General features: G+C 47.4%; 1 protein-coding gene across 1 annotated transcript; it reads right to left on the bottom strand.

The window, feature by feature from the left end:
• Positions 1 to 965: 965 nt before the first annotated feature.
• Positions 966 to 26,542, bottom strand: LOC125445422 (solute carrier family 2, facilitated glucose transporter member 5-like). The gene is made up of 12 exons (XM_048518426.1): positions 26,461 to 26,542; positions 14,726 to 14,824; positions 13,366 to 13,526; positions 12,469 to 12,593; positions 9,607 to 9,759; positions 9,383 to 9,508; positions 8,390 to 8,577; positions 7,479 to 7,589; positions 6,758 to 6,859; positions 5,988 to 6,060; positions 4,078 to 4,205; positions 966 to 3,217 (listed from the first exon to the last, which is right to left on the bottom strand). The coding sequence occupies exons 1-12, from the start codon at positions 26,506 to 26,508 to the stop codon at positions 2,984 to 2,986; spliced, it is 1,548 nt and encodes a 515-aa protein (XP_048374383.1). The 5' UTR covers positions 26,509 to 26,542; the 3' UTR covers positions 966 to 2,983.
• Between the last annotated feature and the right edge of the window lie 535 nt (positions 26,543 to 27,077).

Genomic DNA, 27,077 nt, shown 5'->3' with positions numbered 1-27,077 from the left:
CAGGGGGAGGACAATGCCAGGATTTTATGCTGTGCATAAATTGATTTTGCAGATAACTCCATCTCTGTGCCTGCCCCCAAATCAACAGATTCTTGAAGAAACGTCTCTATCCCAGACTATCCCTAAACCTTTTATGGATCGTGCTTACAAACTTCACCCAGACCAGGATTTCTGACCACAGAAGGCAAAAATCTGCTCAGCTGGCTCAGAACATCAATACCAAAATCACATCTTTTCAGGTTTCATAAAAAGGCTTTTATTTCCTTTTGTTGCACTTACAAAAAAAACAACAACAGAATGATCATCTGTACAAAATACATTCTCCCCCCCAAAAAGGGGATAAAAATCAAAAGGAAATAAACCACACACAAATCCCCACCAAGATATTTACAGCATTCTCCTTTTTCCCCTTCACCCACCTTTTTATTTTTCTCATACACAAATACTGTTTCATTTTTTGTTTTTTAAAAAAACCAAAAACATCAAGACCAGCCATTACGGTGATCATGCCTTAAGCTTGTGTGTATGTATGTTTAGTGATATTAAGATGAAACAAGCTACTCCATTTGAAAAGGGGGAAAGAAAAGGAAACCACCAGCATGCAAAACAGAAACAAAAGTGACATTTTCTTGTACTTAAATCAGTTTGGGGAGCCCACCTCAATCTCCTGGACACCCCATTTAATTAAAAGATTTCGGATAACATCATAGAGTAAGTTGAGGTTGTCCTTGGCCCCGGACTACAGAGGTAGAAGAAATGTCCTACTCTGGACTAGTTCACAGTAAGGGGATAAACCTCTGTCTGAATCCTAGAATCATAGGCTCATTCCGCACATGCAGAATAATACACTTTCAAACTGCTTTCAGTGCTCTTTGAAGCTGTGCGGAATAGCAAAATCCACTTGCAAACAGTTGTGAAAGTGGTTTGAAAATGCATTATTTTGCGTGTGCGGAAGGGGCCATAGAGTTGGAATAGACCCCAAGGGCCTTCAAGTCCAACCCCTTGCAATGCAGGAACACACGGTCAAGTCTGATCTATACCAATTCAGGCTTTGGGTGGAGTACTCAACACAAAAGCCTTCTCCACATGTAGAAGATTACCATGTCAGGGAGAAGGCTAGATAAGAATCTCCATGAAAAGCTAGCTTTCTTCATGGAAACCACGATGCCTTCAGATTTTTTACAATGTGTAGCAGCAAAATGTGGTTCCTGATTCGAACAGGACATGCACCATATAACTATGTCTATATCTATACATCTCACCCCTTTCATGTGGAAGAAAAATTGTCCTCTTTCCCCCATGCATATGTGTGTTAAGTGCTATCATGACTGATTTATGGTGACCCTGACAAAGAGTTTTCAAGGCAAGTAGAAGTATAATAATACATTTGAGGAATGCCAACTTCTCTCTTAAATAGGCTATGTCTCTTAAGTTAGACCCAGCTCAGAACACTGGAGTTCCATATTGTTTTAATTTTAAATTACTTGTAAATTTGGTCCAGTGAAAACAGGGGAGATGAGAATAAGTCCCAGGCTGTAACAGACTCTGCCGCCCCTTCAAATAGCTAGGATACTTCATCATCATAAACCTTTAATAGGCATCAAAGCTAGGACACTTATGCACCAGAACATCTGGCATCTTCCATACCACTTCACAAAATCAAGAATTTCAGAATTATTCCAGTCCATCTTGTCACTTATCACATTAGCGAACCCCTCAATTTTGATATGTCAGTGAAGGTCCTTTTTTTAAGGTGCTAGTTGTGATAAATGCCAGACCAGTCATCAGGAGGAACAAGTTTCCATTTGCAGTGCTTTCCGCAGTGGAATGAATAAATTGTCACATGTTTCCTGCCTTCAGTGTGGGATTAAACGAGAGAAACAAGAGACCCCTTTAGCCCAGAGGGAAATGCAATGCAATGAAGGACTTCCCGCTAGCATTAAAGGTGCCCCCTTGTACACTGTGATAGGCTGGGGGAGGAACTCTGCATGACACACAAGTTGTTAAACACTCGTTATTCCAAATCTAGCCTGTCGAATGCCTTTTCTGCACCAAGTTTCTTTGTTGTCCCTCAATCAATCAAATTTCAAGATATTTTTAAAGGCATACAATGCGTGCATGTGCTTGTAGCACCCTGTGCACCTGGGGCACAGAGGCATTGCATGCCATGTTTTAAAATGAGATTGAGAGCCTTTCGGTAAAACCTTCAAAATGATGCACCACCAATTTCCTCCACAGATTTCTCAGAGGAACCAGTTTATGCTTCTGTCTGTGGAAATAGACTGACAAAGTATAGTAGGGTCTGTTTGGTGGTGGGAAATGCCGTCAAGTCGCAGCTGACTTGCAGCGTCCCTGCAGGGTTTTCAAGGCAAGAGATGTGCCGAGGTAGTTTGCCATTGCTTGCCTCTGCATAGCAACCCTGGACTTTCTTGGTGGGCTCCCATTCAAGTACAAACCAGGACCAACCCTGCTTAGCTTCTGAGATCAGACAAAGTCAAGCCAGCCTAGACCATCCAGATCACAGTACGATTTGTCTACCTAGAATATATTCCACAAAGCACTCTGGCCCAACCTTACAGGATTTCAAGGATGACATATTTGAAGCTGGCTGCCAGGATCACAGAACCATTTCCTAAATGTATCCTGCTGGCAAATCATTGCTGACAAGTTATCTTCCTGTCTCGTTGTTTGTGCGTGGAAAGGAATATTTCAGAAACAGGGATAACTTCTTCAGAAGCATCTTCTGGTTAAGCAAGCCCTTTAACAGGTGTATCATCGCCAGCGACTACAAAATTTCGGACCCCTGAAGCAAGACCAATGCCTCTTGCATGAGCTTTTGCCCTTATTGAGAAGTTGGAGTAAGGATGCACAGGGTGGGGGTAACCCGCAGCATGGAATAAGCCAAATGAGGATGGCATCAAGACTGGTCCCAGAAGGAATAGATACAAAACCGTAGCCTATCCTGGAAAACACTGGGACCATCTCAAAGCGCACTGTTCCTCTCTTCCCGCTTCTCACTGTAAGGCACGGACACAGCTGTAAAATCCCTAAGTTCCTCTTTGTCGACTGGCAGCTCTACACCGTTCCTCTTGGCCATGCTCTGGTTGATTTCCATGAAAGTTTTGTTCTTGGTCTCGGGGACAATGATGAAGATGTAAATGACTGTGACCAAGCAAATGCCACAGAAAACCAGGAAGCAGTAGGGCCCCAGTCCCTTCTAGAGGTGGAATAAAGAAACCCAAATCAGAAAAGGTGTGTTCATAGAAGTTCTGTTCATTCAGCCCTTGCCTTACTCCACGTAGAACCACCACAGCATTCAAGATGCATTGGGATTTAGATGAAGTTAGGCCAAGTTTATACTCTATTAACGGATGGAGGTGGGAAAGCTTTCTAGACTGTAGTATTTCTGGCAAACGATCACGTTTTGTTGTTAGTGGAAAAGAACTTCCTGTGACTGTAGTATTTCTGGCAAAAGATCACGTTTTGTTGTTAGTGGAAAAGAACTTCCTGTGAGAGCCAAGGTTGCTCGTGCTAAGAATGTGTAGCCACGAAGGGAGACCGGGTTTCAAACTGCCCTTCAGCTAAGGAGCTCACCATGTTAGTCAGTCACAATGTCTCAGCTTGGGTTGTCAGGTCTCCCCATACAGGGGGAAACTTCCTGTCAACGTTCTCTGGTAGGCTGGCGGGGAAAAATAATGGGGAAGAAATGACCATCGCAGCCGAAATAGGATTTAATATCTGGAGTAAACCAGTGCTGATGGCCAGGAATGGTATTACAGCTTTCTGTCCAACAGGGATCAGGTGAGAGAAGGAGCCAATCCTGTCGTTTCTGACCTGGCTCTTCAGGTGCAGACTGAGCTCCCTGTGAGTTTGCTTGAACAAAAGTCAAACAACAACTCGCCTCGCAGTTCTCCACAGATTCCAAAATCCTCCTTCCAAAAATGCTGTGAGCAGCCCAGTCAGCAGGGGGATGCAAACAAAATTTAATTAACTAAGGGCTTGCTTGTATTAGGTAGCTAAATGGCTAAGCAGAGAACAAGAGCAAGAGAGAGATTTTCAAGCGCCTAGTTTCCTCACCTCCATGTAACTGAAGACCAGTCCGACCGTGAAATTGGATAGCCAGTGAACAGAGCCTCCCACCATGAATGCGGCAGGACGGGAAGACTGTAGGAACATCTCTATAATCATCACACTTGGGATCGGGCCTGGGAGCAGAAGAAAACAAACAGATTAGGAGCGCCATTGTACAAATGTGAAGCTATCTTATACCAAGTTAGACTGTTGGTCCAGCTAGTTCATTATTAACTATGCTGATTGGTACATAAATGTAAAAGTCTCACATCCAGCTAGACTTGGTGTAGGAAAAAAAATTGCAGAACATGTGTAACTTGTCAGAACATGTGTAAATGTTTAGATGAGCAAAAGCTAAATGACAGCTGGACCCTCCTTCTAACAGGTGCCGTGTGCAGATTAGTACCGAGTGCACAGCTTGTACCATGTGCAAACCTGATAAGGTGAGGGCACCTGATCGGTACCACTTTTGTATATAGTTAGCACAGACAGCAGAGTGATGTGTGCCTGAAAACACCTGTGGTCTGGCGAAGCACTTTGTCAGTAGATAGCAATAAATAGAACTGAACTGGTGACTGTGTCTATCAGTTCTTGTCTACACTGCGTCCTGCAAGGTGGTCTACTCCGAGTAAATCCGCTGCTTCAACAGTTCGGTTCACACAAGGGAAAAGCAAAAACAAAATGGGATATTCAAGCTGAACGTGAGGCCACGGCATTTAGCAGCATCCCTACAGAAACCATGTGCCGTTCTATTCTTCACTGCTCTACATTTGCTGTTAGGAGGAAGAGATTCACTGAGAATCTCCCACACAAGATTCCAAGTGTCCGTGAGGCGGCCAAAAACATTTATCTTCCGTGAAATGAAATATGACAGTGACGAAGCTGGCAGCTCTGCAGTCGATGCAGAGAAACTGAGACCACAAGTCTGCGAGAACATATGTAATCACTTAGAAAGACATTAATCTGTATTAATATTTTCCTCTCTGTTCTGGCAATTGAACATAAATTTAGTTTTCTTGCTGGCACTGTTGCTGTTTGAATGCTCCAGGTCTTGTTTAGACCACCAAGTTTCTCGTGTTTATAACTGACTGGTTTGGGGAAAGGATGGGCATGCAGTCTGTCCCGGGTTCTATACCCAGCATCTCCTGCCAAAAGGCCTCAATTAGGGGTAATGGGAAAGACCTCTACTTGAGACCTTGGAGAGTCACTGTCAGTCTGAATAGAGTTAGCCAGTACTGATGTTGATGCTCGAATTCATGGGGTCTTCATGTGTATTAAAGTCGTTTAACAATAAACTTGAATTAGTAGGGAGAGAGCAGGTGTTGATTAGACAATTTCCCATTCCATTCCAATGTGTAAAAAAATCAGCAGCCAACCTCTATAGGACTTCAAGGCAACACTGTCAGCTGTGAGGGCCGGAAGAGGGGCTGTGGCTCATCGGCAGAGCATCGGCTCAGCACGCAGGGGGTTCCAGGATCAACCCCTGGCATCGCCAGTTAAAAGGGTCAAGTAGGAGATGATGCGAAAGCTTGTGCCATTTTTTAAAAAATCAAATACTAAGTTGAGATTTGTAAAAAAAAAAGACAATTTGCATAAACAGATGACATCACGGAATATATGCAAACCTAAAGGTCAATGAATTGACCACGGCCAGGACCAGTGCGATTCCTCGAAGTGGATTTCACCTCTGAGTGTGATGCTGCAGCGATCCAGGGGGCGGTGATGGCCACAGGTAGGAACATTAATACATATATCTTTCTGTTTAATTGCTATTCAAATTTTTTAAAAAATTAATTTCCAGGGGCCACTAAGTAATATTTTTTCTGGAAAGGGGGCGGTAGGCCAAATAAGTTTGGGAATCACTGCGCTAGACAAATTGAGCAAAGAGGGAACGAAGCTGAGATGCGCCAACTTACTTGCTCCAATGGCATGGCCAATAACGTAGGAGAAGACGCAGGCTATGCTGATGTATGGCATCCACGATATGGTCTGTTGGGAGATTTGGCCTCTCTTTAGAGTTATAGAACCAACACAGAAGTGGATAGATAACCTTTCCCCCTCCACCCAGCCTGTTCCATATGCCAGGGGTAAACTGGAAGGAAACCTATGGAAGCAATAACCCAAAGGGCTACTGACATTTATTTTGGGTGAACCACTACAATGCTGCTAAGCTATACCAACATGGTGGCCTTCCTCATGGTTAGCTCAGCTCAGTCCTAACAGTGCTTTCCAGCATGTAAAACGCTTTACACATTACCATTCTTCGTTCTGCCCACTTTCTCAATATGCCCACCCTCAGTCTGACGGGGCTAAGAGTGTGACTCGCTCAAAGCCACCCAATTTCCCTCTCCAAAAGGAGATGCCAGCTGGCAGCATTTTCCGCCTTAGGCTTGAAAATTCCCTTCCGTTTGACCCTAGCCCTAACCCAGAGGTGGGATCCAACCAGTTCTCACCACTTCTCTAGAAGTGGTTACTAATTTTTTCTGAGTGCCGAGAAGGGGTTACTAAAGCAACCTCCCTGCCCAATAGGGACTGGAGGTGCGTGTGTGCGGCGGCACCACTGGTTGAATCCCACCACCATCGGGAACTCCTTCCTTCCAGTTATTAAAATTCTTGGGATCCCACCACACTGCTCCTAGTAACCCTGACCCCTGTCTCCTCAGGCAAAAGGCTTTCTGTTACACACCTTGAGATTCAGAGCCACAGTTAACACTGCACACGCTACACAACAGATCCCAAAACCGGCCAGAAGCAGGATCCTTCGTCCCAATTTTTCCACGATGAAAACCTACAGGGCACAGAAGAAGAGGGCAGAGTTGTTTAGCTTTCCAACTAATGTGCAGTGGTTTGATTCTTCCCCCATTAAAATGTCTTGCAAGGTAGGGTGATCTTGGGTCAGTCACTGTAGCTCTCAGCCTAAGCTACTTCGCAGGGTTGTTATGAGGATATCATGGAAATCAGGTACACTGCCCTGAGATCCTTGAAGAATGTGCAACATAAAAATGTGATAAATAATATCATTATTGCTACTATTAATCATATTTTTATCCAGCCTTTCTGTCCACTAAGGTGCCTAGCAAATTAAAATATTCAAACTAACATCTCCATGTAAAAGCCATTAAAACCATCACACAAATACCCCACTAAAAGAAGTTAAACCAGAGCTTAGAATAAGTACAATTAAAAGAAAAACTTTGACAGTGAGGAGGAAGGAAGGATTGCTGAGGGAATGGCAAGCAAACTAAAAGTCTTCATCCGCCAGCAGAAGGTGGGAACAAAAGGGGACAGGCAAATCTCCTTGGGGAGTGAGTTCGAGAGCTTTGATGCCACCTATGAGAAGGCCCTCTCTGATGCCAAGAGAAAGAGAGAGAGACTGAAGTCGTTAGAATGTCAAAAGAGAGACTTACCGCTAGCAGAGTCATGATCACGTTTACAGCGCCTGTCCCCACAGTGACAAACTGCACGTCATCTTTCTTCACTCCGGCGTTCTCGTAGATTCTGTCAGCATAATAGTACACCTGCAGGCCCAAACCATGTCAGTCATATCTCATACTGGAATAAAACAGCAGACATTCTAACTCTGGGACCCTCCTTCCAGCAGAGACCAACTAACTACTTAAGAACATAAGAACATAAGAACAAGCCAGCTGGATCAGACCAGAGTCCATCTAGTCCAGCTCTCTGCTACTCGCAGTGGCCCACCAGGTGCCTTTGGGAGTTCACATGTAGGATGTGAAAGCAATGGCCTACTTGCTCCTTTGATGTCCACAAACGGGGTATGAAGGCAAGAGTCTTTCTTTGGTGTTGCTCCTGAGCAACTGGTACACAGAGGTACACTGCCTCTGAAGATGGAAGCTCCATTTATTTGTCATGATGGACGGTGAGTGTTAACAGGACTCCAAGTATCAAATCCCTGCAGCAGTGAGGAGTTGGCCTGGCCATCCTAATGCTCCTCCTCCCATATCTGCAGTTTGCAGCTCTTTTGTTTATTTATTTATTTATTTATTAAATTTGTAGGCCGCCTCATCCCCGAAGGGCTCGAGGCGGCTCCCAACATGGCTGTTCCCAAAAGCAAATAATACAACATAAAATTAAGCCATTAAAACTCAGCAGCAATAAATAAATAAATTAAAACAACCCTGGCTACCTTTCAAATGATAATCAGGCTTTGTCAAAGGCTTTCACGGCCGGATTCAACTGGCTCTGGTGGGTTTTCCAGGCTGTTTCCAAGCTTGTTAGGAACAAGATCCACCAGACCACGGCCACACAGCCCGGGAAACCCACCAGAACCAGATAGTCAGGCTGTTCTCTTACTTACCGCGTTAACCCCAGAGAGCTGCTGGCCCATCATCATGACAATGATAGAGATGAGTTGCCACCGAAGGCCCCGGTAGGTGAACAGGGTGAAAATGGACATCTTCCCTTCGGCCTTCTCCGCTTGGTCCTCTTTCCTCATCTCTTCCATTTCATCTTCCACATCGTCACATCCTCTCAGCCTCTTCAGAGCTAGAGGGGAAAGGGAAGAGAAGGAAAATGGCACCAGTGACCCTCTGTGAACTAGCAGGGAAGTTGCATCCTCTGAGAGAGACGTGAGTTTCCCCAGCAGGCCAAAGTGTCTTCCCACAAAATGGCCAAACCCCACCCAAATACCCAAATAGGGGCTCTCTCAGCGTGGCTGGGACATGGCTACTGTGTCATCTGCTGGAAGCCTGAACAGTGGTGGGATTCAAACTGTGGCGTAGCACCAATGGGGCTGGGCAGGGCACGACAGGGGCGTGGCCGGACATTCTGGGGGCGGGGCATTCCTGGGCGGGGCTGTGGCAAGGACGCAGCCGCTGTGCCGGTCCTTGGGTGGGAAACGAATGCACGCAGGCGCAGGCTGCCACACACGCCAGTGCACCTCCTGCTAGACTGCTACAAGTTCTGCGCACCACTGCTGGGAGGAGGGGCGTAACTAAGGCAAAAATCACGTGACAAAATCACCAATTAGTAACCCCCCTCTTGGCACACACAAGTAATTAGTAACCTACTCTCGGGAACCTGTGAGAACCTGCTGGATCCCACCTCTGAGCCTGAATGGGGTTTCACACCCATTGTCTCCTGCAGAGGAGTAGCAAGGGGGGAAAGCACCCGGTACACTGGTGTGTCCTCCGCCCCCGTCCCACCCTCACCATGCCCCCGGAACGCCCTCACCACACCCCCACAGGGGTGCGTGCCCGGTGCGTCGTGCACCCCCTGTCCCCTTAGAGCTACGCCTCTGGTCTCCTGTACCCTCTCTCCATCTGCAAAGATAGTCTAGCGGGCACAGTACCTGCTCTGGCTTCCTTTTCATCACCCTTCTGGATCAGCAGGTACCTGGGACTCTCGGGGAAGAAGGGCAGGGTCATAAGCTGCAACGCTGCGGGGACCCCAGTAAGTCCCATCAGGATGGGCCAGCCTGCATCCAGAGGGAAAGAAGAGCGTTTCACTGCTTGCAGCCATTCTTAGTTTGCATCCCCATGCATTCACAGGCTCCAATCTCGCTTCCTAACCTACCGTCCACGCTACCCAAGACCATCCGCATCCCCAAAATCTGCGCTGTCAGGATCCCCACGGTGATGAAGAGCTGAGGCACGACCCCCACAGCCCCCCGGAGGTTTTTGGGGGACATCTCTCCAAGATACATGGGGACAACGTTGGAAGACAGCCCTGGGGAGAAAAGAGGAGAGAGAGGTCTCAAGGAGATGATATAGAAAGGTGTTAACAAGGGCAGCCAGAAGGGGAGGCAGGAATCCATCGGCCAGCTACTGGTAGGGTTGCCAACCGCCTGACACTTTACACACACACACACACACACACACACACACACACACACACACACACACACACACACACACACACACACACACACACACACACACACACACACACACACACACACACACACACACACACACACACACACACACACACAGAGGGTGTCTGGCAATTGCTGAGATGCTTGCAAAGAATCCTCAGACAGACCCAGGAAATAAAATTCTTACTTTTCTGAACAAGCAAGAAATAGCACTGATTTGACTGGCCTCCCTTTATCAATTTTAACGCATAACTGTGGCCCCAGGAAAACTTGATGCTGACGTTAGCCACAAAGTTCCTCCTCCATACGACCATACAACTGGTTCTGAACCTCACCTAGACCTTACTCAGCAGTGGCAACTGTTTCTCAACAAGGATAACTGTTTTAGGCCCCTTCCGCGCACGCAAAATAATGCGTTTTCAAACCACTTTCACAACTGTTTGCATGTGGATTTTGCCATTCCGCACAGCTTCAAAGAGCACTGAAAGCAGTTTGAAAGTGCATTATTCTGCATGTGCGGAATGTTTCTTAAAATGAAAAACAGTAGCCGTGAAGGGCTGCAAATTTCATTGCAAAGCAGCCATGGGAGAAAGAGACTTAAGCGGCAGTCACCACCAGCAATTTCCCCCTTGTATGCTATTTTGAGTAGGAAAATGTGGAGTGGGGGTTTCTCTGTTCAGAATCACATCCAGCTGCTTCAAGTGTTGGGAGATTGTGAAATGCGTCTGCCTTCTAATGTCTGGTTTAGCCTTGAGTTTTGCCAGTCGCGGGCAGACTGTCTGCTTGCCTGCCCTTGTGCCTGAACGTTTGACAGAGGAAGAGAAATGACCCAAGAGGGAAATAAACCTCAAGCTGAACCAAGTCACATGCCTACTTCACATTTTACAGGACATGCCTCCACCCCCACCCCCACCCCCAAGGCATTTCAGGTCAGATTGGCAAAAAAAAATATCCTAGCATTCTATTCCATCATGTCCAAGATGTATAAATATAAGGGGGGGAAACCCTGATTCAATAGCAAAATGTTTAGCTACTAGGAGCCAGCATTAAATATACACTGCTAACAGCAATTAAACACCCCGTCATCCCAGCTGACCTCTACTGTAAACCTGTTGCTTTGTTGGAGAGGGCCAGGCAGCTCTTGCAAATCTGCCTCCTGTTTGTTTGGTACACTGACAATCAATTATGCTCTGTTTATCAAACACCTTGAACCAACAGAGGTGCAAATTTGCATGGCATGAATTCAAAGAAACACAGGATGACAGAACGGTGGGAAGGTGCAGGAGTGGGGGGAAACTTCCGTTTATTCCTTCTCTATGGGACTTATCCACTAACTCTCTAGGACAGACCTGGGCATTATACGGCCCGCGGGCCACATCCGGCCCGCCGGATGACCCTGACTGGCCCCCCTGCCTTGCTGGGGAGCGAGGCGCCTTTGAAAGCCCCACAGAAGCTGGTTGCCTTGGCTGCCGGCTTCTGTGGGGCTTTCAAAAGCACCAGTCGATGAAAAAAGTAGGTCAAGGGACTTAAGTCTCCCCACTTGCTTGATTGTCACAGTGGACAACTATGCAGGTAGGTTAAGTCTGTGATTCTTTGTGCCAAATAGTGTTGTATGCAGAACTGTTGCCACTGATTCCAAGTTGATCTGTGCACCTGTCTTCAACTTATCAGTCCCTATTATGCAGAATTGAGTTCAGCCTTTTGGCCCGGCCCTCCACAATATTTTCTGTTTCTTATGCGGCCCCATGGAAAAAATAATTGCCCACCCTTGCTCTAGGACATACATTTCATTTTTAAAATATATAACAATAAATGATGTATTGGATTCAAGGTGAAGGAAAAGAGATTCCACCTAAACATTAGGAAGAACTTCCTGACCGTCAGGGCTGTTCGACAGTGGAATTCACTGCCTCGAAGAGTGGTGGAGTCTCCTTCTTTGGAGGTTTTTAAACAAAGGCTGGATCAGCATATGTCGGGAGTGCTTTGTTTGTGTGTTCCTGCATCGCAGGGGGTTGGACTTGATGGCCCTTGTGGTCTCTTCCAACTCTATGATTCTATGAAATAAGTCTGTTTTTTATACAGCACTGTTGGTGTGTATGTCACTTTACAGAGCACAAGGAGACACGTGCTTGCCCCAAGGAGCGTACAATTGAAAAATCTGAGAAAAGGGGGACAATAAAGGGTGGGAGGCTCCAGATAAAGCGACAGCTAGGTGCCTGTCAATGATATCTGAAATCAAGGGCTTGAGGCAGGTTCTCCATTTGGCTTCATGTCTGAGCCATCTGTGGGTGAATGGCTCCAACGCTGAGCTTGCTTATAGTCTGCTTGGTTTCCTAACCTCCCTGGAAAACTGCACTGTCAACAAAGAGATGGGAGTCTGTTCTCCACTGAGGATATGGAGCTGCCTCCTTTCCAGTCAGATCCCTGCAATTATCTTGCTCAATACTGAGCAGTGGCAGGGTCTCTAGAAAAGGAGGGTCTTTCCCAGCTCTTGAATTTACGATTTCATGCATGTGCTCTATCAAGCGATAGACTCTTCCGCTTCAGCAAAGCTTATTTACCTGCGCATATCCCAATGATGACGCGACAAACTATGATCACCTCAAAGGTCTTAGCCACTTTGGAGATTCCCATGAGGATGGCAGGGATGATGGAGAAGACGTTGTTTATCAGTAAAGTGCCCTTCCTGTGAAGGAGGAGGGGGAATATTACATGCACAGGACCCAGAAACGGTGTTGAACCATAGCCCGCCCACCTTATTCCACATACCACCAGGGCAACCTGCAAGAGGAGGCCACGACTAGTCATAACTCAGCTGCACCACCACCACAGATGGTCAAAAAGTGGAACTACAGCAATCAGCCCCGTGGGGATCACATGATACAAGGAACCAAGAGGGTCAAAGTATGGCCCCCAAGGTTTCTAAACCTGGCCCGAAATAGGAGGATTTAGTACAATTTACCTTAGAGGTTACAGAATGTTTGTTGACCAAAAATGGAACAAAGCACATATCTGTTCTCTGTCTGCAGGGGAAAGGGTTGGTTTTTCTTTGGGACATTTTGTAGGGTTCTGAGAGCTACACTGATTCCTTGAACCATTTGAATTGAACCATTCTGCTTTGCTCCTATTTCAACCAAACCAAAGACTACACAGTGGGCTTAAGTTGAGTCTGCACACTTTACTGGAACTCCTTAAGGAGCTGTAGTCATCCCTTGGACATGAGGCAAATTTGGCCTACAGACAGAGTTATTTCCCAAGACCAGTTTTGTCCAATTCTTTCCTGCCAGAGACTGAACTTAAGATCTAGGGCATCCAAAACCAAGTCTGGGAACGAAGACTTGCCAAGCTCCCTTCTAACAATCCATGATGAAGGCAAGAAAGATTCTGACATATTTCTCTGCCCGACTTTGCCTGCTGGATAATTCCTCTCACAATGTTGAGCACAATTAGATTCTTACCTGCCGCAGCTGTTCACCATGGGGCCCACCATAAGGGACCCGAAGAAGCCCCCAAGGGGGAAAAACGACACCGTGAGAGACCACAGAGCTGTCATCAAGTCCTCATCCATGTATGACCCGTCCCGTTGGAAGTAGGTTTCATTGTAAAAATCTTGCATGAACTGGAAGGTGAGCAGAAGAAGCCCGTCACGGTCTCACACAATCATCCACAACAAACCAAGGTTTGCCATCCCCGGTAGCAGGTTCCACAAAGAGATCTATCTCCACGAAGCTGGCTTAATGCTGAAACAGATCTAAGGCAGACAGCTGGACAAACTTCACAAAACCCCTTAACTAAAAGGATTACCAGATCCAGGTTGGGAAATTCCTGGAGATTCCTGAGAAGGGTGGTATAATTCCCTAGAGTCCACCCTCTAAAGCAGTCAATTTCTCCAGGGGAATGGACCTCTGTTGCCTGAGGATCACTTGGAGTTCCAGAAGAACTCCAGGCCCCACCTGGAGTTTGGCAATCCTGTTAACTGAACACCACCATGTTATCTTCTAGAGCAGTGGTTCTCAACCTTCCTAATGCTGCGACCCTTTAATACAGTTCCTCATGTTGTAGTGACCCCCAACCCTAACATTTATCCATTTTACAGATGAAGAACGCTGATGCAGAGAGTCTTAGGCGACCCCCGTGAAAGGGTCGTTCGACCCCCAAAGGGGTACTGACCCCAGGCTGAGAACCACTGTTCAAGAAGAAGAAGAAGAAGAAGAAGAAGAAGAAGAAGAAGAAGAAGAAGAAGAAGAAGAAGAAGAAGAAGAAGAAGAAGAAGAAGAAGAAGAAGAAGAAGAGTTTAGATTTATACCCCCCTTTCCTGTAAAAAGACTCAAAGGGGCTTACAATCTCCTTTCCCTTCCCCCCCCCCCAATAACAAACACCCTGTGAGGTAGGTGGGGCTGAGAGAGCTCCGAAGAATTGTGACTAGCTCAAGGTCACCCAGCTAGCATGTGATGGAGTGCCCAAGGTAATCTGGTTCACCAGATAAGCCTCCACAGCTCAAGTGGCAGAGAGGGGAATCAACAGTTCTCCAGATTAGAGTTCACCTGCTCTTAACCACTACACCACACTGGCTCTCTACATGTTAAGTATGTGCTTTGTTTACAAGCTGTGGCCCTTCCTAGAATTGCTGAGCAACGTAGATGGGTGTGTTACTACATCTAAACAGGCAAAGTGTCACATGCAAGCAGGATTACATGTAAAATGGGCTTTATCAGGCGCATCTTTCTCACTGCTTGCATTCTGCCCGTCTATGACCCTGGCAAACACAGTAAGAAGTGCATGAAGGCTCGACGTGACATCCTTCCACTCTTAACCTACCGGAGCTGGAGAGTTGATCACCGAGACGTTGTACCCATACTGGAACGATGACCCAAAGGCAGCGATAAAGGTCACAAGGCCGAGTACAATGGTCATTCGCTGCGGCCAAGAAGAAAGAAGGAATCATGAATAGAACAGCCCTCCTGGATCAGCTCAGTCATCCATCTGGTCCAGCATCTAATCTCACTAGACTAGCGTATCCGCTCTGTGTTGTTGCGGATCAGTCAGGTGGTAAAAATAGGCCACCAATGATGGACTCCTTAGCAAGATCCCTACGCTCCAGGAGGAAGTATTTCTGGGCTTGACTGCCAAGTTCTTGAAGCTCAATGTCTAATAATCTGTGTTTAATTGTACCAAAGATTGTTCCCCCGCCCCCCGAAAGGTAAATATAAGCAGTCTAGTGAGATTCCTGTCGATTTTATTTTGTTTTCAGTACATCTAAGCCACACCAGTGATTGATAATCGGCTAGGATAGCCTCAGTAAGATGATAAGGTTCAGATCTGTTGGGCAGCCTAAGCCAAAACTTACTAACAGTTTTGTTACTAACAGCTTCGGTTTGTTTCCAGACACAGAGCTGCGTAGGTGACATGTTTTGGAACACCAAGAATTTTGCAAAGAAAACATGATTGCAGTCTTTCGACAGCCTGGTTAAAGGCATTAATCCAAATGGGGATACCATACAGTTGTGAACTTAATTTGGGGTTACATACCCTAAAGGCTGCCGGAACATATTGACTGCCTTTAGTGAAGCAGAAGTGAGTAATCGCCAAACCACTACTGTTATTTGAACCACTTAACTTGTTCAGTAGAGTTGCCTCTCATTTTCCAATTATAGGGTCTCCATGATTTTGCAAAAAACATAATGTTTGACTTCTCACAATTCAGTATATGGCTATTATTCTCACAGTACCCAAAAAAACTTAACCCTATACGTGAGTGTGAAAGTACCACAGCATAATTCGTAAATAGATGCAACAGAACATGTAACATAACAAGTCTTGGTCTGTGCGCATCATGTTTGCACAGGGACGGGGCAAGCAAAGAGATCTGGGGGCTAGGATCCTCAGCACCCCGATCGCTTCAGCCATGCAGGAAGGCGTATATCTATTCTCCCTCCTGATTTTGCTTCCTCTTGGAGAGACTGAGGAAGAGCAGCCTTTGGTGCGTGCACAAAGAAGACCCTGGCAGTGTCAAAAGCTCCCAGCCTGTAAACGAGGTGCCCTTCCTGACTCCCATGGAACTCCGGAGCCCTTGCCAGCCCAGCAGTGCCAATAGAAGGGTCCACTTTCAATGGGTTGCTAAAGCCTCTGGATTTGCTTGGCACTGGCAGGCAGATCGTATTTTCCCGAGAAGCCAGACCTCGCCTCCAACCAGAGGCCAGCCTTCGCATCTGTCCTAAAAACATAAGAACATAAGAGCGAGCCTGCTGGATCAGACCAGAGTCCATCTAGTCCAGCACTCTGCTACTCGCAGTGGCCCACCAGGTGCCTTTGGGAGCTCTCATGCAGGATGTGAAAGCAACGGCCTGCTGCTGCTGCTGCTGCTCCTGAGCACCTGGTCTGCTAAAGCATTTGCAATTTGAGATCAAGGAGGGTCAAGATTGGTAGCCATAGATCAATCAATCTATGTCCTGCTTCTTCCCCTCTCTTATCTTTTCTGACGTCCTCCAGAGCTCATCTCCCAGCAGCGCCAAGACAGATTGATTGCTCTGCACTTGGCCTTGTTCACTGGGAGATTTCTCAGAACGGGCACATGTTTTTCCTGGAGGGGTTCACATGCAGCTATTTAGATGCCTCAAGGGCAGGAATGCAGCAGAAGGGGGAGGGGTGGCAAGGACTTCGCTGCAGAGTAAATACTTGATTGTTTCTCGAGTGGGTGGCCACAGCTGAGAAAACCATTTGAGAGGTCGTTGGCTGGTTCAAGCCCCTTCTCTGCTGCAAACTCAGTGCCCTTAAAGCAAGCCACATCCCCTTCTTAACTCCTCCGATCTATATCACTGGGATAGTGCAATGACTCCACGATCATTCATAGCAAGCCTTTTATATGGATGCCAAGTTTTATTCACGTAGTAAATAATAATGCACGGGTCCCCCAGGCAACATATTTTGGAGCCCACCTAGTGTTGCTAGAAAGTGGGTGGAGCCATCAGGGCTTCCGATTGGCCACTGCAGATCTGAACAGCTATGTGGATTAAAATATAGGGTTACCAACCTCCTGGCAGGGCCTGGAGGTAGCTTTCCACCACCAAACTGGGGAAGCAGGGAGACAAAATTAGGTACAGCAGCTTATTAGGATGAGAAAATAAGACCTGAAAGTAAGGACAGTTGCAACATAGACACTGGGCATTTGATGCATGCTCAGAGGCACTCTCCTTATTACATGTTCACATAATCTGAACTGACCACCATAGCATCGACAATATGTTCTGGATCTTAGCCTTCACATTTGACATATGGTGGAAGATGTTATTGATGTTTTAACCATTTGCACCACAGGGTCTCACAGATGCACCCCACAATACTTCCCACACAAGAGCCCAACTCTCCAATTGTATACAACCATGCATGAATTGAGCATTTTGCCCCCAGAGAGCCGTGTAGCTCTGCAAGCCGGGATTGTAGGATGGACCATTGAACTGACCACCCCTTCACCAAAACTGAAAATAATGTTCCCCCGCCTCCTCCGTGTTAGCCGTTGGCTCTGTTGTGCCACTGTTGCAGACGTGATCCTTCCTATTAAGAACATAAGAACATAAGAACGAGCCTGCTGGATCAGACCAGAGTCCATCTAGTCCAGCATTCTGCTACTCGCAGTGGCCCACCAGGTGCCTTTGGGAGCTCACGTGCAGGATGTGAAAGCAATGGCCTTCTGCGGCTGCTGCTCCTGAGCACCTGGTCTGCTAAGGCATTTGCAATCTGAGATCAAGGAGGATCAAGATTGGTAGCCATAGATCGACTTCTCCTCCATAAATCTGTCCAAGCCCCTTTTTAAAGCTACCCAGGTTAGTGGCCATCACCCCCTCCTGTGGCAGCATATTCCAAACACCAATCACACGTTGCGTGAAGAAGTGTTTCCTTTTATTAGTCCTAATTCTTCCCCCCAGCATTTTCAATGAATGCCCCCTGGTTCTAGTATTGTGAGAAAGAGAGAAAAATTTCTCTCTGTCAACATTTTCTACCCCATGCATAATTTTATAGACTTCAATCTTAACCCCCTCAGACGTCTCCTCTCCAAACTAAAGAGTCCCAAACGCTGCAGCCTCTCCTCATAAGGAAGGTGCTCCAATCCTTCAATCATCCTCGTTGCCCTTCTCTGCACTTTTCCTATCTCTTCGATATCCTCTCATGCTTCGATATTCTCATGCTTCAGACAAGCTCCGATTTCCACGCTGTCTTCTTGGCCACTTGGAGACCGCTTCAAGCTACCGAAGCTATTTCTGTCTCACACCAATTGTGCCACCTTCCTCTCCCAAAAACTGTGCTGGAGGCAGACTGCTACTGCTTTGAAACAGCTGGACCAAAACTTCTTTTTTGGGGGAGGGGAGGAAGAAAAGAGAGAGAGAGAGAGAGAGAGAGAGAGAGAGAGAGAGAGAGAGAGAGAGAGAGAATATTAGAGACTCACCCCCTTCCTGGGCTCCCCAGATCCTGAACTTGTCTGATCTTCCTCAGATTTCGTTTTCATGGTCAATATTTTGTTCTCTGAACTGAGTTCCGGGAGTCCTCTGTTCGTAGTAAGGGGCAGAACTCATTCAGAGTGGAGAAGCAGACGTGTGTGTATATATACCTCCTGGGCTTGGCAGGGAACACCCATCAATAAACTTTACAGCCCTAATGACTTTGGAAGCTTGGCCCCAAACTTTTCCAAGTCCCGCATGCCTCTCTCATGCCTTCCTTGATGCATTCAAAGATCAGTGTTGTAAGCATGCAGTCTTCAGCCCAAAGTGGGCGAGGAGCCAGGCCTGGCAGCTGATCGTGTGCAGAAAGATCCTCAGTTGATCCGTAGGATCTCCAGTTAAAAAAGGCTCTCAGGTAGCAGGTGCTGGGAAAGACCTTCCTCGGCCAAAGAGACAATGCCAGTTCCAATAAGCTGTGGACCAGTGTTCCTACTCTGCATTAGGCAGGTTTACACGCTAGCTCTGTCGGTGGCTGGCTTTTAAAGCGGCACTTTTCTGTTGCTGGAATAGCGGCTGCAAACATGTCTCTTCTCGCAACATGCTGGATTGAGCAATAACGAAGGAAATTAATCCCAGCAGCGCTTTGGAATAAAGCGTTCGTCTCTAGTTTGTGTGGTCGGAGAAATACTTGGCTGCAGACCCTCATTCATCTCATACACTCCAACTCCCGCCTCTGGTAGAAGACGCTACCCCTGGTTTTCCTTTGGAAGTTTTGCAGGTGTCTTTGTGAAAGTTTTGTTAGCATGCACGTCAGGACAAAAAAAACCAGCGAACAGTCTCTTTCTGCAGCAGACAAGTTGGGAAGCAATTTGCCAGTGGCCAAGAAGACAGCGTGGAAATTGGAGCTTGTTCGAAGCACGGGATAGGAAGGATCCCGTCTGCAACAGTAGCATATCCCACTGTCAAACAGCCTTGACAGTCAGAAAGTTCTTCCTAATGTTTAGGTGGATTCTCTTTTCCTGCACTTTGAATCCATTACTCCTTGTCCTAGCCCAGTGAGGGCGAACCTTTTTGAGACTGAGTGCCCAAATTGCTACCCAAAACCCACTTATTCATCGCAAAGTGCCAACATGGCAATTTAACCTGAATACTGAGGTTTTAGTTTAGAAAAAATGGTTGGCTCTGAGGCGTGTGTTACTGGGGAGTAAGCTTGGTGGTAGTTGTTGGCTTTGCTTTGAAGCAACTGTGCAACTCTTCGAACGGGTGAATCACGACCTGTTTACTCAGGTTTACCCAGAAGCAAGTCACATTGCCAGCAACCGAGCTTACTCCCAGGTAAAGGATCGCGCTTTAGTTCTTTGCATGAAAATCAGTGGGGTTTAACAGTGCTTAACAGGGTTACCTATACTGCTTCCCCAAAACTAGGTCTTAGGTTTAATGTTAATAATCGAGCCCAGTGGCCCAGGCCAGCCTAGATGTATGTGTGTGTGTGGGGGGCGATTCCCCCCCCCCACATGATGAACTCTGTTTGTGCGTGCCCACAGAGAGGTCTCTGAGTGCCACCTCTGCCACCCGTGCCATAGGTTCGCCATCACTGTCCTAGTCTCTGGAGCAGCAGAAAACACTTGTCTGCAATATTCAGTTGCATTCACATGGGCAGAGATTAAGAGATGTCATGGTGGGGGGGGAATACAATGTTGTATTGGTCATGGTCTGAATTTACCACAATAATCCTGTTTTGCGAAGAAAGCAGAAGAGCAAGCAATAGAAAGGACAAAGAAATCGGTCTTAGATTTTAGACTCCTTGCCCAGACCATCTTCCTCGAGGGATACCCAAAAATCTCCAGGAATTTCCTGTCCTGGAGTTGGCAAGCCCAGCCAGGCTGCTGCCCTTGGGAAATCAGTGGCCATTACTTTATTTTATTTAGCTGAGACATTTATCACTCGCTCTGCTGTACACAAGCTCAGAGCAGCCAACAATGCCATTCCAGCAACATCCACAATTCTACTAAAACCATTGTGGCAATAGGGGAGGCTGTAGGATTGCCAACCCCAGGTGGGGGAATTCCTGGAGGTTTTGGGGGGGGGTAGAGCTTGAAGAGTGGGTGAGGAATAATGCCATACGGCACACCTTCCAAAGCAACAACTTCAATCAGGTGAACTATTCTCTGTAGTGTGGAGATCAGACATCATTTTGGGAGCTCTCCGGGCCCCACGTGAAGGATGGCAACCCTAAATCTATTCTCCCTTTAAAATCGCATATTTTCACTGTTTAGCATGTGGAAGTGTAACCTTAGCTTGTGGGTTCTGTGGGGCAGAACTTGGAAGGAGTTTGCAACAACTATAAGAACATAAGAACATAAGAACTAGCCTGCTGGATCAGACCAGAGTCCATCTAGTCCAGCACTCTGCTACTTCCGGTTGCCACGCAGACGCAGGTGCCTTCAGAGACCTCACGCTGCAGGATCGGTGAAAGCAATGGCCTTCCTGTTGCTGGCTGGCTGCACGCTGAGCACCCTGGGCTTAACTTAAAGGCATTTGCAATCTGAGATCAAGCGAGGATCAAGATTGGCAGCCACTTAGTAACCCCTCTCATCCATGGAAATCTGTCTAATTAGTAACCTACTCCAGGAACTAGTGGAGAACCTTGCTGGATCCCACCTCCTGCCATACGGGCAGCATATTCCAAAGCAACTACTTTAATCACACGTTGTGTGAAGGGGTATTTCTCTGTAGTGTAGATCAGATCGCTAATTTGGGAGCTTCCTCCGCCCCGACGCGATTTTCAATGAATGCCCCCTGGTTCTAGTATTGTGAGAAACATTTTCGATCCCATGCATAATTTTATAGACTTCAATCATATCCCCCCTCAGACATCTCCTCTCCAAACTAAAGAGTCCCAAACGCTGCAGCCTCTCCTCATAAGGAAGGTCTGACATTTTAAACAAAACGGTTTACTTTCTTTAACATATGACACCTATCAAACATTAACATTTAACTTAACACTCCAAGGTCCGGTTCAGATTTCATTCCAAGACCTCCAAGGTCCAGTTCAGGTTTCATTCCAAGACCTTCCAATTACAGTCTGATAATGCCAAGTCCATTCTTCTTGCTGGTGGTTGGCTCATGGAGACTCCAGAGGCTGGGTGAACTGGATTCGAGATGATGAAGGTCCCCAAAAGAACTCTTACCAATTACATACACAAAAGACCTTAAACAAGGCGTTCAGGGCTTATAAAAATCAGTCAAGGTCCCAGCTGGGTAGCCTCGCTTCCTCCAGCCTCATGAGTTCTGCAGCCTTCTGCTTCTTTTCAGACTCCACCCCGTTGTGGGTCATCCTATTCTTAACATAGGTGTTACAGAAGTACATGCCTAAAGGAGGTACACAGCAGACTTTAAGGCAGAAACAAGGAAGCCCCGCTCCAAATTCTGATGCCAGGCCTGGCCTTTCCCGCCTTCACGTGACCACCCAAACGAGGCAGCCGCTTGGCATGCTGATGAATTATGCCACCTCTCTCTCTTTCCGGGTTTTTTTAATCTCCTTTTTTTTGCTGAGCACGGCCGTTCTGCTAGTCGTCACTTGAGGTTCCCGGTTTTAATGAGGACAATAAATCACTCTCCCTGATAGATTAGATGGAAATCCAATCCCTGCCTGCAGCCACGTTCTGATAGCCGTGGGCTTATGACCGGGCCACGTGCTACGGGCTTCTCCCCCTCATGTAGTGCCATGTGGATGCCCAGCCCGACTAGCTGGGCAATTGCCTGAAATGGCAGATTAGAAAAGGTGAGCCTAGTGTTGACAACCTCCAGGTGGGACCAGGAGAAGAATTGGGAAATACCTGGAGATTTGGGAGGGTGAAACCTGAGCAAGGTGAGATTTAGGAAGGGAGGGGACTTCCCAGGAGGTGTAATGCTGCAGAGTCCCCCTTTCTCCAGGTGAGCTAGTTGCAATCCCAGGAGATCTCCAGCCACCACCTGAAGGTTGGCAATTCCAGACCTGGACATCTTCCAAACATTACAGCTGATATCCACCCCACAGATATCAGTTCCCCTGGGAAAAAAACCAGTTTCGGAGGGCAGCCACCTTCGTCTGCAGTGGAACAATCAGAATAAAGTATGTATTGGAAGCGAGTCCAGCAACACCATAGAGCAGTGATGGCGAACCTATGGCATGGGTGCCAGAGGTGGCACTCGAAGCCCTCTCTGTGGGCACACGAACACAGAGTTCGTCATGTGGGGGTGGAAAATCACCCCCCCCACACACACACACACATCTAGGCTGGCCTGGGCCACTGAGCACAACGTGCGCGCACCACGGTGAGCAGGGAGGACTCGGCTGGCGGGCCTGGTGCCTGTGCTCCAGGTGGCTGCTGCCCGAAGGTGGGGGGGGCGCAGAGGAGGCAGAGATGCTAGAGAGGCACAGAGCGGTGCATGTGGGACTTGCTGGAGGCTAGAGCAGGCTGCCCCCTGCTCGAGTAGGTGGGGTGGAGGAAGAGGGAGCTAACCATTTTTTTTCTAAACTAAAACCTCAGCATTCAGGTTAAATTGCCGGGTTGGCACTTTGCGATGAATAAGTGGGGTTTGGGTTGCAATTTGGGCACTCAGTCTCAAAAGGGTTCACCATCACTCACTGGCATAATGCCCATTGGGCAAGGTGGGCAGCTGCCCAGGGCATCACCTTGGGGGGGGCATCAAAATGCTGGGTTCGTTTTTGGGTATTTTAGTGGTTTTCCATTTTTGGCCTGCAGGGGGCACAGTTTTTAGGCTAGTGGCACCAAAGGGGTTTCCAATGGGAGCTAATAGGAGATGGGGGCTACAGTTTTGAGGGTCCATAACTTTGGCCCCCCTGAACCAAACTGTACCAAACGTGGGGGGTATCATTAGGGCAGTCTCCTGATGATACCCTGAAAGTTTTGAGACTGTGCCTTCAGAAATGTGCCCCCCACAGCCTGCAACCCCCATTGACAGCAATGCAGAAAACTCAATGAAGAACAAAGATTCTTGGGCAAATTTCTAGGATGTTCCTGTAGGGGGTGCATTTTTGGATGTATCGGCACCAAAATTTCAAGGTATCATCTGGAGATGATGGCACCCCCAAGTTTGGTGCAGTTTGGTTCAGGGGGTCCAAAGTTATGGACCCTCAAAGGGTAGCCCCCATCTCCTTAGCAAAGAATGGGGGATGGGGCACCCCCTTTGGGAGTCCATAACTTTGGACTTCTTGAACCAAACCTCACCAAACTTGGGGAGTAGCATAAGGACAGTCTCCTGATGATATGCTGAAATTATGGTGCTGATATGTCTAAAAAGGCACCCCCTGCAGGCACCAATGTCCTGGTGCAAAAAAATTTTTGGTTGTGGTGGAGTGGCCGCCCATGGGGGGGGGGGGCATCCAACTCAGGTTTTGCCCAGGGCTACAGTTTGCCCAGGGCTGCCTCGTTACGCCCCTGCCATCACTGCCATAGAGGCCAAGCGAGTTATATGACAAAGGTTAGCCAGCGTGGTGTAGCGGTTAAGAGCAGGCGCGCTCTAATCTGGAGAACCAGGTTTAATTCCCCACTCCTCCGACTGAGTGGCAGAGGCTTATCGGGCGGATATCAGAGTAACACCTGGCTCCCACGCTGCCAACTCCCTCCCCACCCCCATCCCTGCCAAGTTGCTTGTAACGGCTCAGAGGGAAGGGGGAATTATTCTGACCGATGAACTTCAGCCTAAAAGTGGCACGCCTGGAGGAGCTGGAGCATATGATGAAAGATTGTGGGTGTTTCTTAATATGTGCAGAAGTATCCGCAGCAGCCTCATTGCCTTAAGTCTCAGGGCAAAGGATTTGTCTAAGCAGCCATTGGGGGTTAGAAGAGGTCACCCCCCCTTCCTTTCACCCTCAGCTGAAGGTGTATAAAAAAAATGGCAGTTTTCGATTCTTATGCTTCCACATAAAGCAAGGGAGACATTGTGATTTCTTTGGACTCTAACTTGTAGATTACTTTAACTATATCAATACAAGGGCTGTTGATATGGGAGATTAGAAGCGTACATAATCACGAGTTCTTGCAAAGCAAACACCCTATTGGCTGACAAGAAAAAAAGAACCCGCCCATCACAACACTGCTCCATTCATAGCTGGGGAAGGGAGGACATAATCAGAGAGGGACTTTAAACTGATATTAAGAAGGAAGGAAAATATGCTGTTTTATGGCAAACCCTTGTGGACTCCTGTCAAAGGTCAGGCAGGGCACTTCTTATATCGCCGCAAACCACGGTACAGCTGCCCAGTGTCCAAGAACCATCCGGTCGCATAACCCTGGTTGCTTAGAACGGGTGTGCCTGAGATTTGCATCCGGGTGTCCTAGCCCACTGCTTTTCCATTTGCTTCCTTCCAGGAACCCATGCTGAATTGTCTGCTTGGGGGAGCGTTATATCTTGCAATAGATTCTGCAACATATTTATCTACTGAGCACATTTTTATCCACCCTGCCCACTCGCAATTAAAAGTGAATTGCCGGCTGTAAATTGGAGTTAATGGAAGCCCCAGGAAGGTTTCTAAGGAAAAACTCACCAGGTTAATAGAACCAGGGGCATAGCCGGGTTCTAAAGTTAGGGGGAGCACGCACATTAAAAAGGCACCATGACAGTACGAAAACTGTGCAGACGCTCTAGAAACATGGCTGGCTTTGGGCACTGAAGTGCAAAGACAAACAGTGGTGCCACTGCTTTTTGGAAAATGGGTGGCGAGTTGCTCAGAGAATGTGAAGGGAAGGAGTTGGGGGGATCTGTCTAACTTAAGTGGAAGTGTGAAATGAAATGCACGGGGTAAGTGCGCAGTTTGGGCACTTTTGCCCCCCCCCCCCACTGCTTGCAAAGAAACAGGACAGTGGCTAAAAGACCACAGAAAAATAGGCACAAATACACAAGAGTTGAGCCTCTTCTCAGCTTGCAGGCTTAACAATGCTGGGAACCCTTGGTCTAACATGTGCTAACCCATCTTTAGCATATACCTAAAGCCTGTGAAAGGTGTGCCCCTAGGAAATTTGTCACCTATAAATCTAAGCCTGGCTGAGCCCTCTCCCCTTCCCAGAGCACCTGTTCAGGTGTGGTACCTCCTCCTTCCCTTCAAACACCTCCTTCTAAGCCCACTTTTCCATAAGTCTTTGGCTTAAACCCTCAAGCACAGGATTCAGCATGTCTTATGTGAATGGCGAACTGAAAGAAGCACTACTCAGAAAAGGAACAATTATGCCTACGTTGGACAGAGAACAGAGCAAAATGCAGAAGCAAATATCAGGAGCAGAACTCAGCTAGAGCGAAACGACATTCAACTCTCAGCTCTTAGATGGCATAATAGGAGCAACTAGTGTTCAAATTAACCTTCTGAAAATAATTATTGGGAGAACACGTCGCATCACAAAATATTTGTATAAATTGCATTGCAGTCCTATTCATTCTTGAGGAAGACCAGATGTTGCCACTGAGTCTTGTACAGATGTGCACTGGGAGCCAAGCCCCTGTCCCCCTCCCCAAGATAGCACTGTGGGAGAACCACTGCAGAACAACTCTGGAATCCTTTGTTTATCAATCCCCCAAGTGCCTGAAATATCCCACGAGGCTCCTCTTGCCACACTATCTTACAAAACAGAACATTTATTTTTAAACCAGCCAATAAGATGGATATGAAGAAGAAGAAGAAGAAGAAGAAGAAGAAGAAGAAGAAGAAGAAGAAGAAGAAGAAGAAGAAGAAGAAGAAGAAGAAGAAGAAGAAGAAGAAGAAGAAGAAGAAGAAGAAGAAGAAGAAGAAGAAGAAGAAGAGGAAGAGGAGTAGTTTGGATTTATATCCCCCCTTTCTCTCCTGCAGGAGACTCAAAAGGGCTTACAATCTCCTTGCCCTTCCCCCCTCACAACAAACACCCTGTGAGGTGGTGGTGGGGCTGAGAGAGTCTCGGTGGCTGTGACTCAGCCTGCCAAGGTCACCCAGCTGGCGTGTGTGGGAGTGCACAGGCTAATCTGAATTCCCCAGATAAGCCTCCACAGCTCAGGCGGCAGAGCTGGGAATCAAACCCGGTTCCTCCAGATTAGATACACGAGCTCTTAACCTCCTACGCCACTGCTGCCCCTTCCCCCACTACTCACCCCATCCCTGTCCACAGAGGTCAGCGTTTTCTGAGAGCCCTTCTCCATGGTCACGTGGAGGGATGGAGAGCCGCAGTCAAGTTTTCGTGGTGCAAGAAAGAAAGCTTTATGATGAAAGAGAAGGCAAAGGGTGGGAGGGTCTCCTTCGGGTAGCTTCTGTACTTTGCCTCAGCGCAAGATCCCGGTTGCTCAGGGAGAAGATCGTGCCCTCTTGGACTCTGGCATTCTCAGGATCAGCCTCAAGAGACAGTGATGGACTGTTTTGTTTTCTGAGCTAAACATTCCACGCCTGCATCTCAGCTGATTTGGAAAGAGTGGGTGGGGTGCCTGGCTTGGCTGATTTTCATGATCCCCTGTCAGGCTTCTCAGGGAAGACCCTATGTTCTCCAAGAAGGTTTTGGGCAGACAAGAGAGAGGCTGTGCCCTGAACACACCCCTCTTGGCAAGGGTGTGTTCTTAGCTTCCTTGGCAGTGGCCCAGAGCCCTCCAGGAAACCTGGCTTCTCCTGAGGCTCAGAACCTTCTTGGCTCCTTCCTTTTGATTGGAGGGAGACTGCAAAAAGTCACCTGGTAGGTGGGAACCAGAAAGCATTTGCAAACAATGGAAAGAAACTTCTG

The sequence above is a fragment of the Sphaerodactylus townsendi genome, linkage group LG16 (assembly GCF_021028975.2).
Source record: "Sphaerodactylus townsendi isolate TG3544 linkage group LG16, MPM_Stown_v2.3, whole genome shotgun sequence".
Taxonomy (NCBI): domain Eukaryota; kingdom Metazoa; phylum Chordata; class Lepidosauria; order Squamata; family Sphaerodactylidae; genus Sphaerodactylus; species Sphaerodactylus townsendi.
The sequence above is the reverse complement of the archived record's forward strand: the minus strand, read 5'-3'. Positions and strand labels throughout refer to the sequence as shown.

Excerpts from the sequence above, each read along its gene's own strand:
- LOC125445422 (XM_048518426.1), bottom strand. The coding sequence starts at position 26,508 with ATGGAGAAGGGCTCTCAGAAAACGCTGACCTCTGTGGACAGGGATGGG. Across the intron at positions 9,509-9,606 it reads GGTCTTGGGTAGCGTGGACG|GCTGGCCCATCCTGATGGGA; the intron begins GTAGGTTAGGAA and ends CTCTGGATGCAG. Across the intron at positions 7,590-8,389 it reads AGCTCTCTGGGGTTAACGCG|GTGTACTATTATGCTGACAG; the intron begins GTAAGTAAGAGA and ends TTGGGCCTGCAG.